At 45.2% G+C, this 21,165-nt stretch overlaps 1 protein-coding gene and 1 pseudogene across 2 annotated transcripts in view; one reads left to right on the forward strand and one right to left on the reverse strand.

Annotated features, from left to right (window-relative positions):
- The window catches only part of ABCA13 (ATP binding cassette subfamily A member 13), a gene marked incomplete at its 5' end in the record, with an annotated part of 329,842 nt that overhangs the window by 45,742 nt on the left and 262,935 nt on the right, over positions 1–21,165 (forward strand). Inside the window, 8 exon segments of the mRNA XM_082473913.1 lie at positions 1,159–1,505; positions 6,052–6,305; positions 9,573–9,693; positions 10,162–10,285; positions 10,358–10,458; positions 10,695–10,831; positions 12,444–12,685; positions 20,378–20,492. Coding sequence (XP_082330039.1) covers positions 1,159–1,505; positions 6,052–6,305; positions 9,573–9,693; positions 10,162–10,285; positions 10,358–10,458; positions 10,695–10,831; positions 12,444–12,685; positions 20,378–20,492 — 1,441 coding nt within the window.
- Positions 7,723–8,600, reverse strand: LOC309665308 (5'-deoxynucleotidase HDDC2 pseudogene; annotated as a pseudogene). The gene has a single exon. The product of its transcript is annotated as a 5'-deoxynucleotidase HDDC2 pseudogene (transcript).

Raw genomic sequence — 21,165 nt, forward strand, 5'->3', positions numbered from 1 at the left:
CTGTTGCCCTCTCAGCCTTAATTTCAGGGCACATGGGGTCACGCAGCAGCAGGTGGGTTTGCGGTGCTGGCACACGTAGGGCTCAGCTGGTGGTTGTTGAGTCGTGATCTGAAACCACCTCGAGCTGGGTGTTCAGATGAAGGTCCACCTTGGAATTTATCTGCTTTTAGGTTCGCAGTTGCCAGGCCACACTCACCAGAGATCATACGACCTTGGATGTCGGATGTGTATTCTGGGGGTGCCACCTCTTCATGGCATTGCTGGGTTGCTTGGGAAGCTTTATGAGTTTTATATCTTGATTAGCTCTGTTAGGGGAAACTTTTCCTTTGGTTTTAAATAGTTTTTATAAATATGGTTTTAAAGACTCCACAGTATGTTATGCTATAAATATACCGTAATTTATCCTTTCTTCACAGTGCTAGACACTGAGCTGGTTTTCAATATTTAATCAGTATAAAACCAATGCAATAACATTGTGGTACATGACTTTTCCCTCAGGTACCTTATTAGTTTTCTTGAGATAGATTTTTTTTAAATAAAATTATTGGGTTCAATAATGTGAATTTCATATATTTCTTGAGCTATGTTATCAAATTAGCCTCTAGAAATTTGCAGTCATTTATGTCTGGAAGCATGTGTCATGTCACCACACTATAGCATCCCATATCAGCTTCTGTTTGCTTTTCCTGTTCGACAGTCCCAATGGCCTTTGGTCTGCATTTGCCTTTCTGTTAGAAGTGGAGAAGACATCATTTTCCGAATAACTTTCGACCTGTGACAGTGGTTTTTTTAAAAAATATTTATTTATTTATTTGTTTTTATTTTTGGCTGTGTTGGGTCTTTGTTCTGTGTGTGGGCTTTCTCTAGTTGCAGCGAGTGGTGCTCAGGCTTCTCATTGTTGTGGCTTCTCTTGTTGCAGAGCATGGGCTCTAGGTGCACGGGCTTCAGTAGTTGCGGCACCCGGGCTCAGTAGTTGTGGCTCACGGGCTCTAGAGTGCAGGATCAGTAGTTGTGGCACATGGGCTTAGTTGCTCCGTGGCATGTGGGAATCTTCCCGGGCCAGGGCTCGAACCCGTGTCCCCTGCATTGGCAGGCGGATTCCCACCCACTGAGCCACCAGGGAAGCCCGTGTGACAGTGTTATAGCAGCTGGCAGTATAAATCACTGGTTGTCTTGCAGAGTCAGGATACAGCCTGTCCTTGAAGGAGCTGGTGTGGGACCCACAGAAGGTTCAGGCTGACCTGAAATCCCGATTTGGTTTTGATGACCTTCACGCAGAACGAATCCTGAATTATTCCGCTGAACTACAGGAGGTGCACGTGCTCGATAGCTTCTCAGGCTTGGGGTTTCTCTCGAAGCAACCCCAGAACCTGCTCGTGGGGCCGCAGGATGGGAGTTCCCTTATCAAACTCTGGCTTCTTGGACACGGCGGCCGCCACTGTGTCTGGCTTTTCTACAAGTGCTCCTTCCCTCTTACCTGTCGTGTTATCCCTGCCTCAAAGGCAGTTTGGAAGTAACAGGGCACCTTACTGCTCTCAGCAGCAGCAGGGGAGAATTCAGGCCCTGAGGGTGGGAGGTTCTGGAGGCCAGTCGGGGGCCAGATGGGGCGGGGGCACCAGAGCACTGCTTTCCAGGCAAAGAGACGCTTGGGGAGCAGAGGTGGAGGTCCTCGGGGCAGCTGGGGTCACCAGATTTGAGTCTCACTCTCCAAACTGTGAAAGCAGGGCGTCGGGGTCAGACCAGCTGACCCTCTAGACCTTGCTTGCTGCTGCTCCCGAGGGTCCGGAGGCCCTCAGCTGACGTCCCTTTAGTCACCTGGCGCATCCGTGGACACTTCTGCTTCGTGTGGGGCAGGACGCAAGCACGGCACACCTGTCTCCCTTCCCTGCACAGACCGTCCCGCAAGACCCCCTTCCCACCTCAGGGGGACGCCCCGGGTCAGGGTCGAGGTCCTGAATGTCTGGGGAGACCCAGGCCCTCCCACTGGGCTCGGGGTCTGCACTCAGGGCGTGGATTTTGCTTGCGTCTCAGGGTTCCCACGACCTGGTGCTTCCCCGACAGCACTTTTGGGTGCAGACTGAGGCTTTCCACCACTGGGGTCCAGGCCGGGGCTCTTGGTCTGGGGTTAGAAGTTGGCTCCCCTCCCCCGATGCACTGCTGACTCCTGGGCTGCTGTGGGGTTTGGAAAGACCCTCCTGCCGGGCAGGCTGTAGCCTTGGCTGCTGTATAAGGAGTTTGATGTCTCTGTCTCACACCTGGTGCAATTTTATTAACAGTCTACTTCCTGTCGGGCTTGGAACTGTGACCCTGGTGATTCTCACGGGTGCTTTTGTAGGTGGGATGTGAAATCCCAGTCGGCTGACTTCTATTCCAGTTTTCTCCGCACTTTGTGACCTGTTTTCTTATTTTTAGGGTATAGTTTGAGTCAAACTACGTAAAACTTTTATCTTAGAAGGGTAACTATTTTGAGATTGGAATTACAGGAAAACGATCAGGAAATACCATGGAGTGTCCACAGAGCTCCGTGGACATGATGTCTCACAGGTGTGTCTTCTACGGCTGCTGTAACAAACGACCGCCCAGGAAGGAGTCAAGGGGTCTGCATAGCTGTGTCCCTTCTGGAGCCTCCCAGGCAGGCATCGTTTTCTTGCCTCTTCCGGTTTCTAGAGGCAGCTGCTTTCAGTGGCTCGTGGCCCCTTCCCATCCTCAGAACCCGTAATGGCTGGTTGAGTTTTTCTCACAATGCATCACCCTGACTCTCAGGACCCTCATAGTTTCCTCAGGTCGTTGGGATGATCCGGGATAATCTCATCTCAAGTCGGCAGATGGGCTCCCGTAATTCCATCTGCAACCTCACAGCCTTCCTGCCAGGTGACATGATACATTAACAGGTTCTGGGGATTCACACGGGAGCGTCTCTGGGGGGCCACCACCTGCCTTCCTACGGCATCAGCGTGGGTCCCCCCAGTCCTGCCCGACTCCAGGCCCTGTTGCTCCTGGCCTGCCCGGGGTCTCTGCATCTGCTTCCCTGGGACGGGGTGTCTTCCCACTGAGTGTCCTCAGACAGACAGCTCGGGTCCTGAGGACAGGGACAGGGCCATATTTCTCTGACAGGTCACGTGGTATTGCTAAGTGTTTTTTTTTAATTAAAGAAAAAAAGAAAATACAGAGACCACGAGGGAGTCTGTGGCTTTGTGCCTCAATAGTCACAGGGAATAGTTTTAATCTGGATCCTGAAGGAAACTACAGAGGGAACGAATCGGGCTTCAATGCTTTGTGATCGTTGCCGCCAATGGGATTTCTGAAAGATGATGCCACAATTGTAAAACTCTGTAATAGAGGAACACGGTTTCTTCCAACATGAACGTAAGTATTTTTATGGAGCCGTATTAGAGAAGTTCATTTACAGAAATAAAGGAGCTTTGGTTTCAAAATATTAAGCAATTTCTGACTCACAGCTCCAATTTGAACCCTTCCAACTTCATCCATCTTTGATAATTAGAAAAGAAAATGTTTTTGGCAAAGCAGATTTGTTAGTCCAAGGTATCAGTTAAACTGGGCCGGCCCATGGTTGCCTTTGGCCCGAGAGTGGAGACAAACAGTATCTGAAACCATCCCCGAGTCCTGGAGAAACATCAGTTCTCCTGAAAAAATGTCATCAACTTATTCCTTAATTCCAAAGTCCTCCCTTCCAGGCAGATTCACATGGACGTTATCACTCTATCACCCTGTTACAACTTCAGTCAAGCAAATGTCGGAGCTTTTTCTTTGGCAAGATTGTGGTGTTATTAGGAGAGAAACATCCCAGGAAAAAAGACCCTTGATTTCTAAATATTTTCCGTATCGTTGCCAGATTCCCAGACAGTTCACTGGGGCGGATGCTGTGTTCAGCCTTGTCCAGCTCCCATGAGGATGAAGAGAAAGGCGGGGGGGGGGGGGAGGGTCACCCTGCAGACTGCAACCCCAGGTGGTCAGCTGCCAGAAACTACCTGCCCTGCGCCATCAGCCAGCTGCACCTCTGCAAACAGGTGCCGCCCCACAGCAGACACCTGTGTCGTGGCGTGTCCAGACCCTGCACTTTCCTCCTGCATCTTTCCCTGCTTGATTTTATTTGTTTGTTTGTTTATTTATCTTTTGGAATTTTTTTCCCTGAGTTTGACTTTTTTAAAAAAAATTTTAATTGAAGCATAGTTGATTTACAATATCGTGTTAGTTTCAGGTGTGCAGCGCAGTGATTCAGTTATACACACACACACACACACACACACACACACACACACACACATATATATCTATTCCTTTTCAGATTCTCTTCCATTATAGGGTCTTACAAAATATTGAGTATAGTTCCCTGTGCTCTACAGTAGGTCCTTGTTGGTGATTTTATTTATTTTAATTTAATTTAATTTTATACACTTAACATGAGATCTACTCTCTCACTGATTTTCAAGTGTCCAACACAGCACTGCTGACTACAGCACAGGCTGTATGGCACAGCCCCAGAGCTGGTGCATCTTGCTAACTGAAGCGTTACAGGGGCCAGTCCATTCATTCCGCGCCCCCGCCGCGACATTCACTCTCTGACTTCACGTCCTTCCCGGGGAGAAGCGTGAGGAGCCCCGCAGGCTGGACACCACGTGCACCTTCTCCACGTGCATTTGCCGGCCTCGGCTCGCTGGGGACTCAACACAGCCGGTACCAGAGAGGCCCTCTTTATTGATTTATTTTTAATTTTTATTTTTTATTGAAGTATAGTTGATTTACAATGTTGTGTTAATTTCTGCTGTACAGCAAGGTAATTCAGTTCTACATATATATATATATATTCATTTTCATCTTCTTTTCCATTATGGTTTATCATAGGATATTGAATATAGTTCCCTCTGCTCTACAGCAGGACCCTGTTGTTTATCCATCCTATATGCAGTCATCACAAAGTCCCTCTCAGACTTAAACATCACCTGGCAATTGCAAGAACCATAATCTATTTTTGGCATGTGCAATTTCCACAGGGGTCCTTTGATGCCCTCCTTGGGCGTTTGGTGCAGGGATTCGGTACCCCTGGGCACTGGGTGCTGATGGGCCTGCCCCTTCACTCTGGTTTTGATAAGCCCTCTGCTTGAACAGTGACTGTAATATAAAGGGAAACTGTCTTCCCGGGGACGCTGGTGTGTGCGGAGTGCCAGAGTGCTCACACAGCCAGGGGCCTCAGAGACCGTGGGGCCCTGGCTGGCTCACAGCTTTCTGCTTTTGGAGAGGCCGGGGAGGGGTGTGAGGTAGAGGCTTGTGACCATCGCCCCCCGTTCACTTTACTGGGCACTGCGTTTCTCATCACATGTTTTCTCAAAGAACACACCTCTTTACCTTTTTTCCTAACATGTCTCACTGGTAAAGGTCAAACTCTCAAATAACGGATAAACGTCCTTAAAAAAAATACAGGTCTGACTGTCCACTTGGAGACACTAAATTTATCTGGTGCTAAATGATCGAGGGACAGCATCGCGCTGACCAGCAGCGGCACGGTCAGTGGAAGCCCTGGCCGTGCGTTTTGTCTGGGTGGCGAGCTCGTGGTGACGGGAAAGCTGTTCAGGGCACATCCCTGTTCACCATGCATCTCCCACACTCTCAGTTTGGGCAGGAAGGACCTGTTTTGGTGTAATGTTGACAATCCACAATATGAATTGCCTTTAGTATCCCCAAGTTCATGATATGAAATGGTACTTGGTAACTGTGTATTAATTATGATAGAATTCTAAGGCATATGGATATACTTATGCTATCCCATGTCAGTTTAGTTTTTAAGGTATATTTCACTTGTTTAGAAACGTATGTTATACCTTCTCTTTTGAAAATGGGAAAGGGGGAAGGAAAGAGAGAATTGGGGCCAACAAAAAAGTTGCATGCACCCATCGTTGCAATTTGTAATCTTTAATTTCTGAGTAGAAATTAAAGCATAATACAATTGTCAACAGCTGTTTCAATCTGCCAGCCACATAAAAATGGGCCCTCTGTCACCTAGAATGGTTTGTTACTATTTCTTAACTAAACACTATTATTTCCAGTTTATTATTGTTGGTAACAATGTTCTTGTTTCTCAGTGTGCAGGTGTTTGACCAGTGGCAGAAGGTTAGCCTCTTCCAGAGGGTCCTGGTGGGGACTGGCCACGGGCTGGAGGCTCTGGGGACTCAGTCTGGGGAGGGAAGCCAGCCCTGCACGGTGGCGGGAGCTTTGCAGGCTGCCCTTCTCCTCCTGAACGACAGTGTGGCAGTCGACGGCCCCCAAGGCAGCCACACACCTACCAGGATGTAAGGCACATTTCCTGGTGGATCGTCCATTAGGCTAGACAACCCTGATTTTAAAGTGTGCACGACAAGACTGTTAGGAATGCATTCTATGTAGCCCCGGTTAGACAACAAACTGCTAGTTATTAGCAACTGGAAAGTGCAAGGCTTGCATTGTGGACCCTGGTAGGACTGTTTGCAGCAATCTGGATACCTGTCCAGATGTTGAAAGCAATCGAATGAGGGCACGATGTTTGAGAGGGTTTTCAGATTGTGGACCTTAGGTCTTCACGTCTTTGACATTCATTTAAAAATGAACAAAGACAGTTCAAAGGTCCTTTCCTGTAAGGAACTACTTGTTTTCCTATTTATTTAAACTTTTTGTGTAGTTGACATGTTTACATAAGTTCCAGAAATATTTGAGAAGTAGGAAAGGCGGGACGTGTGTTTTTATTTTTAAGGTACCGAGACCGACTCACCCACACGGTGGAGTCTAGGGCAACACGGGGTCTGTTTCTTCAGTAGATGTGGCTATTTGTAGTAACTTGATGAATCTTAGTAAACTCCTGAAGTTAAGGCTTTCCTTGGAAGAGGACAGTAAGATTTCTTTATATTGTCACAAAAAGGTTCATTTCAAACTGCGGGTCATAGAAACTCTTTCTCCCTGTATGGTGTGGAGAGGGAGTTGTGATGTACGGATTGTACGGCGCTGTACGTATGGGGTTTTTAACGACACACCTAACAAGCGGTAACTGAAAACGCTGCCGACCCTTTTTCTTTTTCTGAAACCCAGTTAAGAAGCAGGGCGCTGCTTTTGAAGAGATTGCCCGGGTCACATGGGGGCCGTGGTGGGGGGTGGCAGCGCGGCTCCCCGCGGGCCGAGGGCACTCAGGAGGGGGTGCGGGCAGCCAGCCGCAGACGTCTGCAGGATTAGCTGGAGAAAGGACGGGGTACACTGTTCCGTCACACGAGAGCTGCACGTGCAGCACAGTGTGGGGGGCGGGGAGTGGGCGTTGAAGGCTTCCCTGCTTGGTTACCGGTTTGGAAGCTGTTTTAAAGTAACATCTCTGTTACTTAACACACAGTAGAAGAGACGCCACGTCAGGTCCCCTGGACGACCCTACACACCTCCAGCACGTCCTGGCCCTTCCGCCCTGGGTCCCGCCGGGACCCCCATAGACCAGGAGCCCCAGGGACCCTCCCCGTCTCTTGGATCCTCGGGGATCAGGGGCGTCAGTGGCCACGTCCTGCTCTAAGGACCGAAGCCACTCGCAGGCGTCCTCCTCCCGATCCTGACCCGGAGTTGCAGGGACGTGACCCGCCTCCGGTCATCCCGTCCGGCTGCGTTCAGGGGGCCGCCCATCAGGGGGCAGGAGTCTGGTTGGAGCCGGGCAGCCTGGACCCTGCCACACGCCGTCCGGACGCTGAAGCGCTCTTTTTTTTTTTTTTTTTTTTTTAGGGTTTTCAAAATTTATTTATTCAGTTCATAAAAAGCCCCCCACCCTCCAAGTCTTCATCCAGGGCATTTTCAGGACCACACCCTGTTCTGTAGCTTCTTTCACTGTCCAGATTGTATCACGTTTCTTGCTGGAGTCCCGGCAATTGAAAATAAACAGACTCACATCTGGGGAATCAACAGACCAACAGTGGCAAAACACAATACCATGAAACAGAAAAATAAAATGTTTGTTACAGGAGTGCATCTCACGAGTGTGGCTCACTGGCGGCGGCAGCTATGTTAGCGTTTCTTTCTGCCTCAAGTTCAGAAACAAGCTGGGCTATCTCAGGGTGACTGAATTTTCCTGCTGTGGCATTGTAGAAGTCCTGCAGTCTCCCAGGTTTGTTCTCAAGGTCTTCATATTCAGATGCCTGAAGAATCATTTCACATTGGTCCAGCTGCTTCACAAATTTAGCTTCTGCACTAGATTGGGTCTCATATTCTTCCCAAAGTTCATAGAGCTCTTTTCTGAGATCCTCTGGGAGGAGCTGGGTTAGCTGCTTCATAGCTTCCTCTTCTTGCCTATGTTTTTCTTCTTTGGGGATGTTATCTGCTGGTGCTATGTCCCCAACGATGCATTCTGACATATCATGAACCAGGGCTAGGCGTACACATCGGTCTTTGTTAAGATGTTCATCTTTGGTCACCAGAGCCATAATTGCCATCCTATACATGTGATCTGATACGCTCTCTGGCTTCTGGACATTTCTGTATACCCAGCCAGTACGTGGGACTCTCTTGAGCTGCCCCACCAGCCGCAGGAACTGCAGCAGGTTCCGGGCCCCGCGGCCCGAGATGGGCGCAGCCATGTGGCTACCGATCCCGACCTGAAGCGCTCTTGAAACACACTTCCATATAAGATATTTCCTGATAACCGCAGGTTTCATGGCAAATATATATATATATATATTTTTATATATACATTTATTTATTTATTTATTTGTTTGTTTGTTTGTTTTGGGCTGCGTTGGGTTTTCGTTGCTGCGTGCGGGCTTTCTCTAGTTGCGGCAAGCGGGGGCTACTCTTTGTTGCAGTGTGGGCTTCTCATTGCTGTGGCATCTCTTGCTGTGGAGCATGGGCTCTAGGTGCACAGGCTTCATTAGTTGTGGCTCATGGGCTCAGTAGTTGTGGCATGCAAGCTCAGTAGTTGCTGCTCGCAGGCTTAGTTGCTCTGCGACATGTGGGATCTTCCCGGACCAGGGCTCAAACCCGTGTCCCCTGCACAGGTGGATTCTTAACCACTGTGCCACCAGGGAAGTCCAAGAGCTCCAACTTTATTTCTTCCAAATAGTCACAAATCGTCAGATGTTTCCAAAAGATTGGTTATACCCTCCATTACTCACCCACACCACTGCTGACTCAAGTTACTCTCGTCTTTGTGTTCTGAATTCCCATTTACATTTGGATCCATTTCTGGATTTCTCTGTTCTGTTCCCTCATCTCTCTACCTCGGGGTCATACCATGAACCATAATCATGGCAAATATTTTTAAATCTCACCTGGAACTTTATCCTAACCCTCGCCTCTTCTACCCACTACTTGGGATATATGTTTCTGTTTTGGGGTAAAGAGAGTGTTTAATCCATATTCAGTACCTAAAAGAATCCCCAAATCAGAGGATTCAAGCGATACGACCTGTCAAGAACCTGGTTATCTGTGTACGTGGGGAACATGGGACTTTGGTCTGTGAAGTCCCAAAGCTGTGGGATATTTTCCTGTGAGTGGAATTTTTTCCCAAGGAGGCATACTGAACTGCTTCCCGTTACATTTCATTTATTTATTTCTGCCCTCAGTTTACTGCACCTGCAGAAATTGCAGCGCGTCCTTTGGGAGCTGCCCTTGTGGCTGGTCCTGACGAGACTGCTGCAGCTCGACGGGGCTCTCAGGAATGTGGTGGCCCAGCATCTACACCTTGTCTGAGGTAAAGTAACTCCAGGGTTATTTGTCCCCAACTCAAATCACGGGAACATGGGAGCGACTGGAACGCAGGCTCGAAGCCGCCCGTCAGGTCTGGAGGTGACGTATGGGCGTGCGTACATATTCGCGCTTGGCGATGGTGCCCAGGGATGTTTCAAATCCAGCACATCCAGGCTGAACGAATAGCGTGTCACCGTGGGGACCACATACTGCTGTTCCGTCAGCCGGCCTGGGGCCTGGACAGGCTCTTTTCTGCCGTCCCATCCGCTCCCCGTCCTCTGCCCACTCCCTGCCCCTCGGCATCCGTGGGGATAGCAGGTCCCCCTCGTCCGCCCCGATGCCTTTCCTTGACTGACGGTGGCTGCAGTCCCAGGAGGTGGCCGTCTGCACTCTGCTGCTTCCCACGGTGGAAGGAGGAAGCGAGATGGCTGATGGAGCTGCTGCCCGAGGCTCGTGCGTCTGCAGAAAGAGGAGCCGGAGTTGGGTGACTTCGTCAGGCCCCTCCCTCGAGGGGACGTGAAGTGTCTGATAGCAGGTCCAGAGGCTGACCGGCCGGCTGCCAGGATTCAGCCTCTCGATTCCCGGCCACGTGAGGGAGGGGTCGGGCGTGGAGCAGCTGGCCAGGGGTGAATGGTAACCCGTCTGTCTGTCCATCCTACAGAAATCCTCATTTGCCTGCAGACATCTGCTAAGGACTCTCGACCTGCTGGGCCTGGCCAGTTGAAACTGGAAAAGGACGTGCTTTTTGCGGAGTTAAAGCAGGTAAAGCACAGCAAAGGATCATAAGTAAGCAACTGGGATAGAACACTCCAGATGCTCAGGCAGTATTTCCTTTTGCTCTTGTTATGAATGGTGCTAGTGTAATAAGGAGAACAGGCAGTTTTTGAAGAACTTTGTTTTCTTGTAAAGCTCTGGTTTCTGTTTGCGGGACTCTGGCTCTCAGGGAGCTATGTCAGCCCCTCTCCTTGTGGCCCCTCAGGCTCTCGTTTGTCTTTTAGCTGCGGATGAAGAAGAACGCCACTGGTCTGTGCCTGAACGGACGCTTGTCCCAGACAGAAGCTCCCCTGCGTCCCGGGACTGCCAGCATCCGGTGGGGGGGTCCGCGGGGGGCTGGGCTGTTGTCACCACTCTTCCAGTGAGGCCAGTGCTTTACATAAGCTGCTTGAGTCACCGGAGGATGCGGTGAGTATCCACCGTCTGGTCTCTTCCAGGCACTGGGGGCTCATTTCTGAGGTGGATTCACCAAAGGTGCTCACACTGGAGGTTGGATAACCAACTTAGGTTGGTTATCACCAAGGGACGACCCCGCAGCTCGGCGGGTAGTTCTGCTGGTTCTACCAGACCCCTCCCTCGTAGCTGCGGGACTCTGGGTACGCCGCTGGGATACCGGGGGCGCGGGGGCGGGGCGGAGTTGGTCCTGTTTCCTCCGAGTCCCAGGCTCTCTCCATCCTTGTGGCCTGTCTGTGCGGTCCCCCAGCAGCCCGGGGATCCCAGGCGAGAGAGGGGTTGGGAGCCGCCTCTCAGAAAGGGGCTGTGTCCCTCCTTCTGCAGCGTGTTGGTTAACAAGGGCCCCAGCCCAGCCTCAATGAGCCATGGGGGGCGGTTACAGGGTCGTGGTGCTGGGACGTCTGCCCCACTGGGGTCAGGTGGGGGACAGGCCAACACAGACGGGCTTGACGCCTGGGTGCCCTCTGCTTTATGGCTGCCTGAGGCTGTATGTGGGGTCTGTTCACTGAACAAAGACTCAAGTCCAGGACCAGGACCAGGTGGTCCCAGGCGTACGGGGTACAGTTCAAAGGGATCCCCAGCTGAGTAAGAACAGGTAAAGGCTGCATCACAGATGCCCACAGCTTCATTGCTTTATGTACCACAAGAAATGTTCTCTCTGCCTTTTAATGGTCATCATTTGCAAGAGATCATTACTGGGCCCACAAATATGCCAGTTTCAAGACGGGAAGACGCCCCGGGCTGGCAGGACCTGGGGGCACGGCTGTTGGAAGTAAGGCTGCCCTGCACTCGGCTTCTGTGGCTGCCGGGAGCCAAGGTCTCCCCCCACGACTGTACGGGCTGGCTTTTCTCCGCGGCATAAGTACCTGTTGGATGGAACACTTTCGAACAATTGGAAACCGAGAGGACTCCAACAGCTTCCTTCTCTACTCAAGAGACAGATCAACATAGTGTATCCTATTTCTTATGAATAAAATAGAGTCGTTTAATATTTTTTCTGTTTTAAAAAGATTAACCTGTTTGGTACTGTTGGAAAGCATATACAAAATGTGAAATAGTGAAGAGTCCCTCCAAAGTTTAACCGTTGGCTTAAATCTCACAGGAAATCTAGGGGATCTAGGGCCCTCGTTTAGTTCAAGGTGCTTGGTTATCACGTCACCTAGGATGCCAAAGCGCGGCTCTCGAGGGAGCTGTGCTTCTGCAGGAAATTTGCCTTGTTTTTATTTTATCAAATGTGAATTGTATGTGTGATGAATTTCCATCCTCCTCGGCTGCTAGGACGTTCACAGTCAAATATGTCAAATAGGAATGTATTTTTCTTAACTCAAAACTCGTTTCATATTGTAGACTTTAATTTTCCAGTTTCTCCGCTCTTGATGGAGATATTTTATGTGTTCTTACATTTTAATATTTTATGTGTTCCCACAAATGATTTTCCTGCATTTTGCAAATCAGTGTGGGGGAAGTTCATAAATAAACAAATACGTATTAAGAAAACTATTTCAAAGATTCTAATTTCCTTATATAACTGGACTGCCGGGCATTTGTATATATTTGTATTTAGATGAGTTTGTCATATTGTCTTCTGGAAAACCATTATTCAATTTTGTTTTCGATTGCAGGGTATTTCATACATTTGAGAAAGCCCATCAGTTCCTGGAACAAACATACCCCTGGAAAGCCTTCATGGGGTTCATACGGAAGACTTGCCGGGTGGCTCGATATGTGAATAAGCAGGAAAGTTTCCAGAACAGTCTGCTTGGTAAATCAGGAATGAGGGCGTTTTCCCTGTTCACTGTGGCAACACGGCGTCCTAAGAGCTGATTGATCCTAGTGAGTGAGGGGAACTAACAGCGTGGCTCACCAGGACGGTGCCGTGAGGTTTCCGCATTTACTCCCATTGGCCATAACTAGACGGACCGCGGGTCCCGGCGCAGTCACTGCTTTCTCTCTCTAAACTGTCCTGGTCTGGCCGATAAACACCTACCTGTACAGACTCATCATGACCCAGCCTCCGAAAGTCCAGATGTACTGCGTGTGGGACCCCCTCCCTTAGCGCGTCCGCCCTGCCACGGGGGAGACCCGTGTGGACCGTGCACCACTCTCTCCTTACCAGCCTCACAACCAAAAATCCCCTAAAGCGTGAATCTCATAACTTGCAACTGCCTGACTCGCAGGGAATCATCCTGTCCCCCAAGAGACTCTCTTTTTTAAGAAGATGCTGGCAGGGCGATCCCTGCATCTCTGAGTTGGCCTCTTCCGGGTCTAGAGCTGGTTGTGTGTTTCCATCTGCCTTGGGAATTACACGCCCTGGTCTCCCATGTGTTCCACGGGCTCTGTCCCACGGGGTCATCGCATCTTCTTGGAACACCTGTGTTTTGGACCTCTAGGGGGTTTGGGCCTGGGGATGGGATTTCCTGTTCCTTTTCTGTGGTCATGTCCACCGAACACTCCTTCCTTCATTCCTCCTCAAACTTGTCTTAGGGGCTGCAAGAGACCCTCTCTCTCTGGTTCTCGGTATCAGACTCACCCCCCACGAGAGGGGTCCCTGCATTTGCTTGCTTACACTGCGTTACAGGCTCTGTGCCCTGTACGGCAGCGCTGGGTCTGTGTTGGCTGCTCCAGTGGGTTGGCTGTGTTCTCTTGGGTTGGGTGCTTATTCTACATGTTAACTTTCTGCTTTACCACCTTGCCCTCCTTTTTTTAATCACTTATTTCTGCCCAGTTTTACCATTTCCAGAAATACAGGCTACAGACAGTTACATTCACCATCAACAAGAGGCCCAGGTTCAGAAGTCCCAATAGTATTGATAATCACACACATTTGTTGTGTTTTGAGTGAACTGCTTTATTCAATCCTTGTGACAACCTGTAAGTTGGGTACAACTTCATTTTCAGACGAGAATACTGAAGCTCAAGGAGATAGTATTCTTGGAGTAGGTCACAAAACTGCTAAGTGTCAAATCCGGGAAGCCTCACTGTGGACCCTGTGAGCTTGACCACCCTCTTCCCTTTGGACAGATCCTTGCTAGGGGCTTAACTCTGCCCAAACACGCTCCATTGCAGAAATATAACTCCTCTTGACAAAGAACTGAGTTTTGTTGTTTTCTACTGTACATTTATTTTCTATTTCACTAATTTCCCTTTTAGTCTTTATTTCCTTCCTTCTAGTAAACTTAGCTTGATGTTCTTTTTCTAGATTCTTGATTTTCAGATTTTCTTCCTTTCTAATATATACTTTTAGGGCTATACATTTTTCCATATGCAAAGCTCTGTATATATTCCACACATTTTGATACGTTGTGTTTTACGTTAGACTCACAGATCTTTCTATATTGAACTTACTTATATTTTAAGGCTTTGAGTAGTGAGTATACTGTAAAGCAATTTTGATTATCACATGGAGACATGGGTAGTTACCACTAGGGGGGATGAATAATAACTGAGGGAAATTCGTGGGCTCTGGGCCCTTTACTGCCTGTGTTGGATGAGTACACAGACGTGATTCACTTACATCCTTGCTACTCAAAGTGTGGTCCCTTGACCAGCGGCATCAGCACCATCTGGGAGCCTGCTAGAAATACAGAGCCTTGGCCCCATCTCAGATCTATGGAGTCAGAGTGTGAACTTTAGGACGACACCCAGATGGTCTATGAGCATGTGGAAGTGTGAGGAGCTCTGGTTTACACGCATTACTAGCCTGTTGATCAGCATTCAACTCTCGGTTATACATTCTGTATTTCCCCTTCCTCCTGTAGAAAACAAAACGAACTGCACATGATAAGAATTTGTTATTTATCTATAACAGAAATACTAATTACATTTTCTAATAACTGGATTCTGCTCTAAGTATTTAAATCATGGACTGCAGTGAGGTTTGCAGGCAGATGGAGCTGGGAGCAGACCCTGCTTCTGACGCAGATTTTACTGAGTGGGTTACTGGCCTCCCATTGCAATCAGTTTTCTCCTTGGTGACATAGAAATTATACGGCCTACTGTACTGGGTTCTTATTAAGTAAGCTAATGTACGTAAAATGCCTAGTGCAGTACTTTTAGGCAGTTTCCATAGACACTAGTTCCTTTTTCTCCCCACAGAAATGATGCCAGAGTAATAATGCACCACAGGGAATGGCCACGGAATTCACTGTGGTGGATTATGTTTCTTTTTTTGTTTAAAAAAGTTATTCCAAGTGGCTTGGTTTTCTGGTAGCATTAGCTTTAAAAAAATCGGATATTAATCACACACATCTGTGCTAATTTTCAAGATTGTTACCACCTTTTCCCCCCTTAAACACTTATAAAATTATATATACATAAGCCAGTCTATTGCAGCGGGAACTCAGTGAAGTATTAAAAGTGCAAGTTTTATGTAATTTTGCCTCTGAAATAGGTGCTAGAGAGGTTAAATTACTTGTCTTAAATTAGAAGGATTTCTTTCTTTAAAAAAATCCGCTTTATTGAAATATAATTGATGCATACAACAAATCACCTGTGTTTAAAGTGTACGATTTGTTAGGTTCTGATATGTGTGTATCTGTGAAGCTGTCATTAGAGTTGAGACAGGGAACGTGTCCACCTGTTCCCAAAGTGTCCTCTTGCTCCCCTGTAATCCCCCTTCCCAGCAATCCAACCCCCGCTCCGGTCCCCAGGCAACCACTGATTTGCCCTCGGCCATCATCAGTTAGTTTTTTCCTTTTCTAGAAATTTATATAAATGGAATTACATAGTATGTTTTATGACATCTTTTACTTAGTGTAATTAATTTGAATTAATTAGTTTCAGCTTCATTCATGCAGCAGTATGCTCACTCCTCTTGATTGCTGAGTAAAATTCTGTTGCGTGGATGTATCACAGATTGTTTACTCATTCACATGACTCACAGTTTGGGATGTTTCCTGTTTTTGGCTATTGCAAATAAACCTGCGAGGAGCATTCATATACAATTTTTAATGGAAATATGCTTTCTTTTCTCTAGAAGTAAAATGGCTAGATTATATGGTACATGCATGTGTAACTTTTTAAGAAACTGACAAACTGTTTTTCAAAGTTGTACCATTTTACAGTTTCGACCAGAGCCCCTTCTGCCAGAGGGTTCTGATTCCTCCACTTGGTATGGTTGGTTTAGAAATTTTTAGCCATTCTAATAGGTGTGGTATCTCGTAATGGATTTCATCCGCATTTATGAGTAGTGATTTGAACATGTATTTTTTCATGCGCTTATATATCGTCTGTGTATCTTTAGTCATGAATTGTGTATTGAGATCTTTCCCCCACTTTAAAAATTGGGCTGTATGTTTCTTTATCATTGAGTTTAAAAGTTCCTTGTAAAGAAAGATAGAAACCCTTTGTCAGATACGTGCTTTGCGAATATTTTCTCCTGGTCTCAAGCTTGTCTTTCCATTTTTCTCAACAGTGTCATTCAGGAGCAAAAGATTTAATTTTGATCAAGTTCTATATATCTTTTTTTTTTTCAGTGGATCATGGTTTTGGTACTATAGCTGAGAAATCTTTGTTAACTCTTGAGGTCACAAAGATGTTCACCTGTGTTTTCTTCTAGACGGTTAATAGCTTTAGGTTTTAAAGTAGATCTGTGATGCGTTCTGAGTTAATTTTTGTATATGATGTAGGTGCATATCAGATTTTATTATTTTATCTTTTGCATATGGAGATCTAATTGCTCCAGAAAAATTTGTTGTGAAGATAATCCTTTCTCCACTGATTACCTTTGTACTTCTGTTAAATAAGTTGTGCAAATATGTGGATCTTTTCCTGCACTGTTTACTCTGTCGCAGTGATCTCTTTGTTGATTTTTACACCAGTATCATCCTATCTTGATTATTATAGTTTTATGGTAAGTCCTAAAGTCAAGTAGTGTAAGCCTTCCAACTTTGTTCTTCTAAAAAATTTTTTTTAGCTATTCTAGGTCATTTGCATTTTCATATGAATTTTAGAATCTGCTTGTCAATTTCTCAAAATTCTTCTGGAATTTTAACCAGGACTGAGTTGAATCTACAGATAAATTTAGGGAGAATGACTTTTTTTCTGGTAATAATGAGTCTTCTGACTCATGAACATAGTATATCTCTCCAGTTATTTATGTCTTCTTTATTTCCTCTTAACAACTTGTAGTTTTCACTGTAGAAATTTTAATATTTAATATTTCTATGCTATTGAAATGCTAGTGAAGTATATATATATATATATATATATATATAATGTTAAACCAACCTTGCATAACTGGGATAAATCCTAGTTGGTAAGATATATATCTTTTTCATATGTTACTGGATTCAACTTGCTAAAATTTTGTTTAACATTTTACATTTGTGCTATGAGGGATATTAGACTGTAGTTTTCCTTTCTTTTAATATCTTTATCTTATTTTGTTATCAGGGTAATCCTGGCCTCATGAGTTGAAGAGTATTTTCTCCTTTTCAGTTTTTTTAGAAGAGTTTGTGTTGAATTGGTATTGTTTCTCCTTCAAACATTTGGTAGAATTCACTAGTGAAGACATCTGGGCCTTTAGTTTTCTTTTTGGGAAGATTTTTAACTACAAATTCAATTTATTTAATAGATATAGGGCTATGCAGATTATCTATTTCTTCTTAAATGAGCTTTGGTAGATTGTGTCTTTCAAGGAATTTTTCTCTTTCATCTGAATTGTCTAATTTAGTGTCATCCATTTTTCATAATACAGCTGACCCTTGAACAACATGGGTTTGTCCTGCGCTGGTCCACTTGTGTATGGATGTTTTTCGGTAGTAAATACTACAGTACTTGTGCCATCTGTTGTTGGTTGAATCTACAGATGCAGAACCACAGGTATGGGGGATGTGATTTGGAGGGCTGACCATATGTTATAAGAGGATTTTTTACTGCGTGGAGGGTTGGCACCCCTGACCCCCATGTTATTCTCTTAATATTACAAAATCTGTATAATCTTTACCTCTCTCATACATGGTATCAGTGATGTGTGCCTTTCTTTTTTCGTGATCACTCTGCCCATAGTTTTGTCAGTGCTATTGATCTCAAAGAAGTAGCCTTTGGTTTTGTTTGTTTTTCCCTAATGTTTTTCTTTTTCCTATTTCCTTAGTTTCCACTTTTATTATTTTCTTTCTTCTACTTACTGTGGGTTTAACTGACTCTTCATTTCTAATTTCTTAACTTGGAAGTTGAAGCTTCTGAGACCCTTATTCTTTTCCATATAGGTACTTAATTTCTCCCTAAGTACTGTTTTTTTTTTAGTGGCATCTCACAAATATTGGCATATTGTACTTTCATTTTCATCTAATTTTAAATTACTTTTTAATTTACCTTTTGATTTCTCTTTTGATCTATGAGCTGTTTAGTTTGTGATTTTCTGGTTATATTTAGTTATTGATTTCTAATTTAATTAGTCAATGAACATTCTTTGTATGACTTTAATCTTATTAAATTTATTGAGACTTTTTTATAGCCTAGAATATGGTCGCCTTGGAAAATGTGCCATTTCTTTTGAGAAGAATGTGTACGATATTGTTGTTGGGTGGGGCATTCTTCAAACATCAATTAGATCAAGAAATCTGTATCCTTACTGATATTTATCTTCCTATTTTATCAATTATTTGGAGAGGGGTATTGAAATTTCCAGCTATAATTGTGGATATGTCTATTTATCCTGTATTTCATCAGTTTCTGTGTCGTGGTTTTTTTAAAAAATATTTATTTATTTATTTATTTGGCTGTGTTGGGATCTTCGTTGCAGCATGCGGGATCCTTCGTTGTGGTGCCTGGGTTTCAGAGTTGTGGTGCATGGACTTACTTGCCCCGTGGCATGTGGGATCTTAGTTCTTTGACCAGGGATCAAACCTGCGTCCCCTGAACTGGAAGGTGGATTCTTAACCACGGGACCACCAGGGAAGTCCCTGTGTCATGTGTTTTGAAATTCTGTTATAATGTGCGTAAAGATTTAGAATTGTTATGTCTTCTCAATAAATTGATGCTTTTATGATTATGAAATAATAATGATATTATCATCTGGAACCTACTTCATCTGAAAGCTTCCTTTTGATTAATGTAGTGTGGTATGTCTTTTACCTCTTTTTACTTTTGAGTTATTTATGTCTTTTATTTCAAGCACATTTGGTACATGCAACATATAATTGGTTCTTGTTTTATCTGACCTGACAAGTTTTGCCTTTTCACTGGGGTATTCAAACTATGTAGTACAGGGCTTCCCTGGTGGCGCAGTGGTTGAGAATCCGCCTGCCAATGCAGGGGACACGGGTTTGAACCCTGGTCCAGGAAGATCCCACGTGCCGCAGAGCAGCTAAGCCCGTGAGCCACAACTATTGAGCCAGCACTCTAGAGCCATTGAGGCACAACTACTGAGGCCCACATGCCTAGAGCCCATGCTCTGCAACAAGAGAAGCCACTGCAATGAGAAGCCTGCATACCACAATGAAGAGTAACCCCAGCTCGCCACAACTAGAGAGAAGCCCACATGCAACAACGAAGACCCAACGCAGCCAAAAATAGAAATAAATCAATAAATAAATTTATAAAAAACCAAAAACAAACAAACAAAAACTATGCAGTATAAACTAAATAGTATAAACTGTTTTATGTGATTAACACTCTTCTCTACTAATTCTACCTGAATTCTCTCAGTTCTGGGTAAGTTTTGATTGATTAATTTTTTTCCTAGTTATGGGTCACATTTTCCTGCTTTTTTGCATGGCTGGCAATTTTTGATTGAATGCCAAATATTATGAATTTAGCCTTGTTTTGTGATTGTTATGTTGTTTTCCTACGTTATCGAAAACATTGCTTGAAATAGTTTGATCCTTTAGGGTCTTGCTTTTAAGATTTGTTAGGCTGGGCTGGAGCAGTGCTCAGAGAGGTTGTAAATATTCCCCATTACTGAGTCAAGACCTTTTTGGCATCTTCTCCTCAATGTCTAACAAATCGTGGATTGCTCTAGTCTGGGTAACAGGAACAAAGTTTGTTCCTGGCCCTGTGTGATCACTGGTCCCTTATCTTTAATTTTGGGTGGTTCTTTCCCTGGTCTCAGGGAGCTCCTTCTCTTGCATGGAGCATTTGTCCTCAACAGACAGCAGATGCCTCCCTGGGCAGCTACTCTGTCCCATGAACCCCTCCGGTCTTTTGGACTCTAAACCCCCTCCCCTCAACTCAGGACGCCTACCAGGCTCCAGCTCTGCCTTCTGAGTCACGGTGGCGAAGGCCTCACCTTGTTTATTTTCTGCCGTTTGTTCATGGGTCTCTGTCCTACACTACTTGACGGCCAGTGGCACTTCATCTTGGCCAGAAGCGGAAGTCAAATCAGAAGGACTTCTAATCCTCTCTTGTTATATTTTTAACCATGTTAACTGAAACACTGTAACATTTCTCACTTTACTAGACTTGACTTTTATACCCAACTCGAAATCAATATATGAAATGCCTTCCTATTTAGCTTTCTCTGAGGAATCTCCCTGTTATGGAGAAAACATTGATTGGAAAATCATTGGTGATAATTGTTCTGCATTTTTGAATAACTTAATCAAGACTCCAATAGCTTCAATATCCAGGTGAGTTTTCAGAATTCAACTTCTAGGTCTTGACTTAACTATTATCTGAAGATAAACAAAACCTAATTATTGGAGGCACTTGCTTTAAAATGTGAGATCCTGATTTAGCTATCAATAAAGCACTTCATATGTGTTCGGTTCTCAATAAATATTTGTGTCATAGAATGTATGACTCATGTTCCATGGATTTTGAAAGGAAACAGATTATGGTAAAAATATTTCCCTTTGAAAGCATAATTTATTATAAAATACTCCCAAAATAAAATATTTCTTTGAAAAATAGTCTTATCTAGTTGCTTAGAGTTTAGACTCGGGATCGATGATTTAAGAGCCTGGTAGTTCTGGAGACTTTTGGGAGAGAATTGATCTTTGGAGCTAAATCTGCCAGATTATATACCGCTTGGCTATTTCAGCACATGTGTTGAAATGGATATTTTTATGTATAATTATGGATATTGTGTACAGTTTAAAAGCACACTTTATTGTCTGTGGGGTGTGTTGGGATGTGATGGGACAGAAGCTTTGCCTTAGAGCAGTAGTTCTCAAACTTGGGAATGGATCAAATTTATCTGTGAAATTTGCTAAAAATACAAATGCTTGAACTTCTCCCCAGACATGCTAAATCTTGCCTGTGTGTAGTACCCAGGTTTCCGTAGATACAAAAAATTCTACA

This window comes from Balaenoptera physalus (assembly GCF_965194825.1).
Source record: "Balaenoptera physalus genome assembly, chromosome: 8".
In the NCBI taxonomy this organism is placed as follows: domain Eukaryota; kingdom Metazoa; phylum Chordata; class Mammalia; order Artiodactyla; family Balaenopteridae; genus Balaenoptera; species Balaenoptera physalus.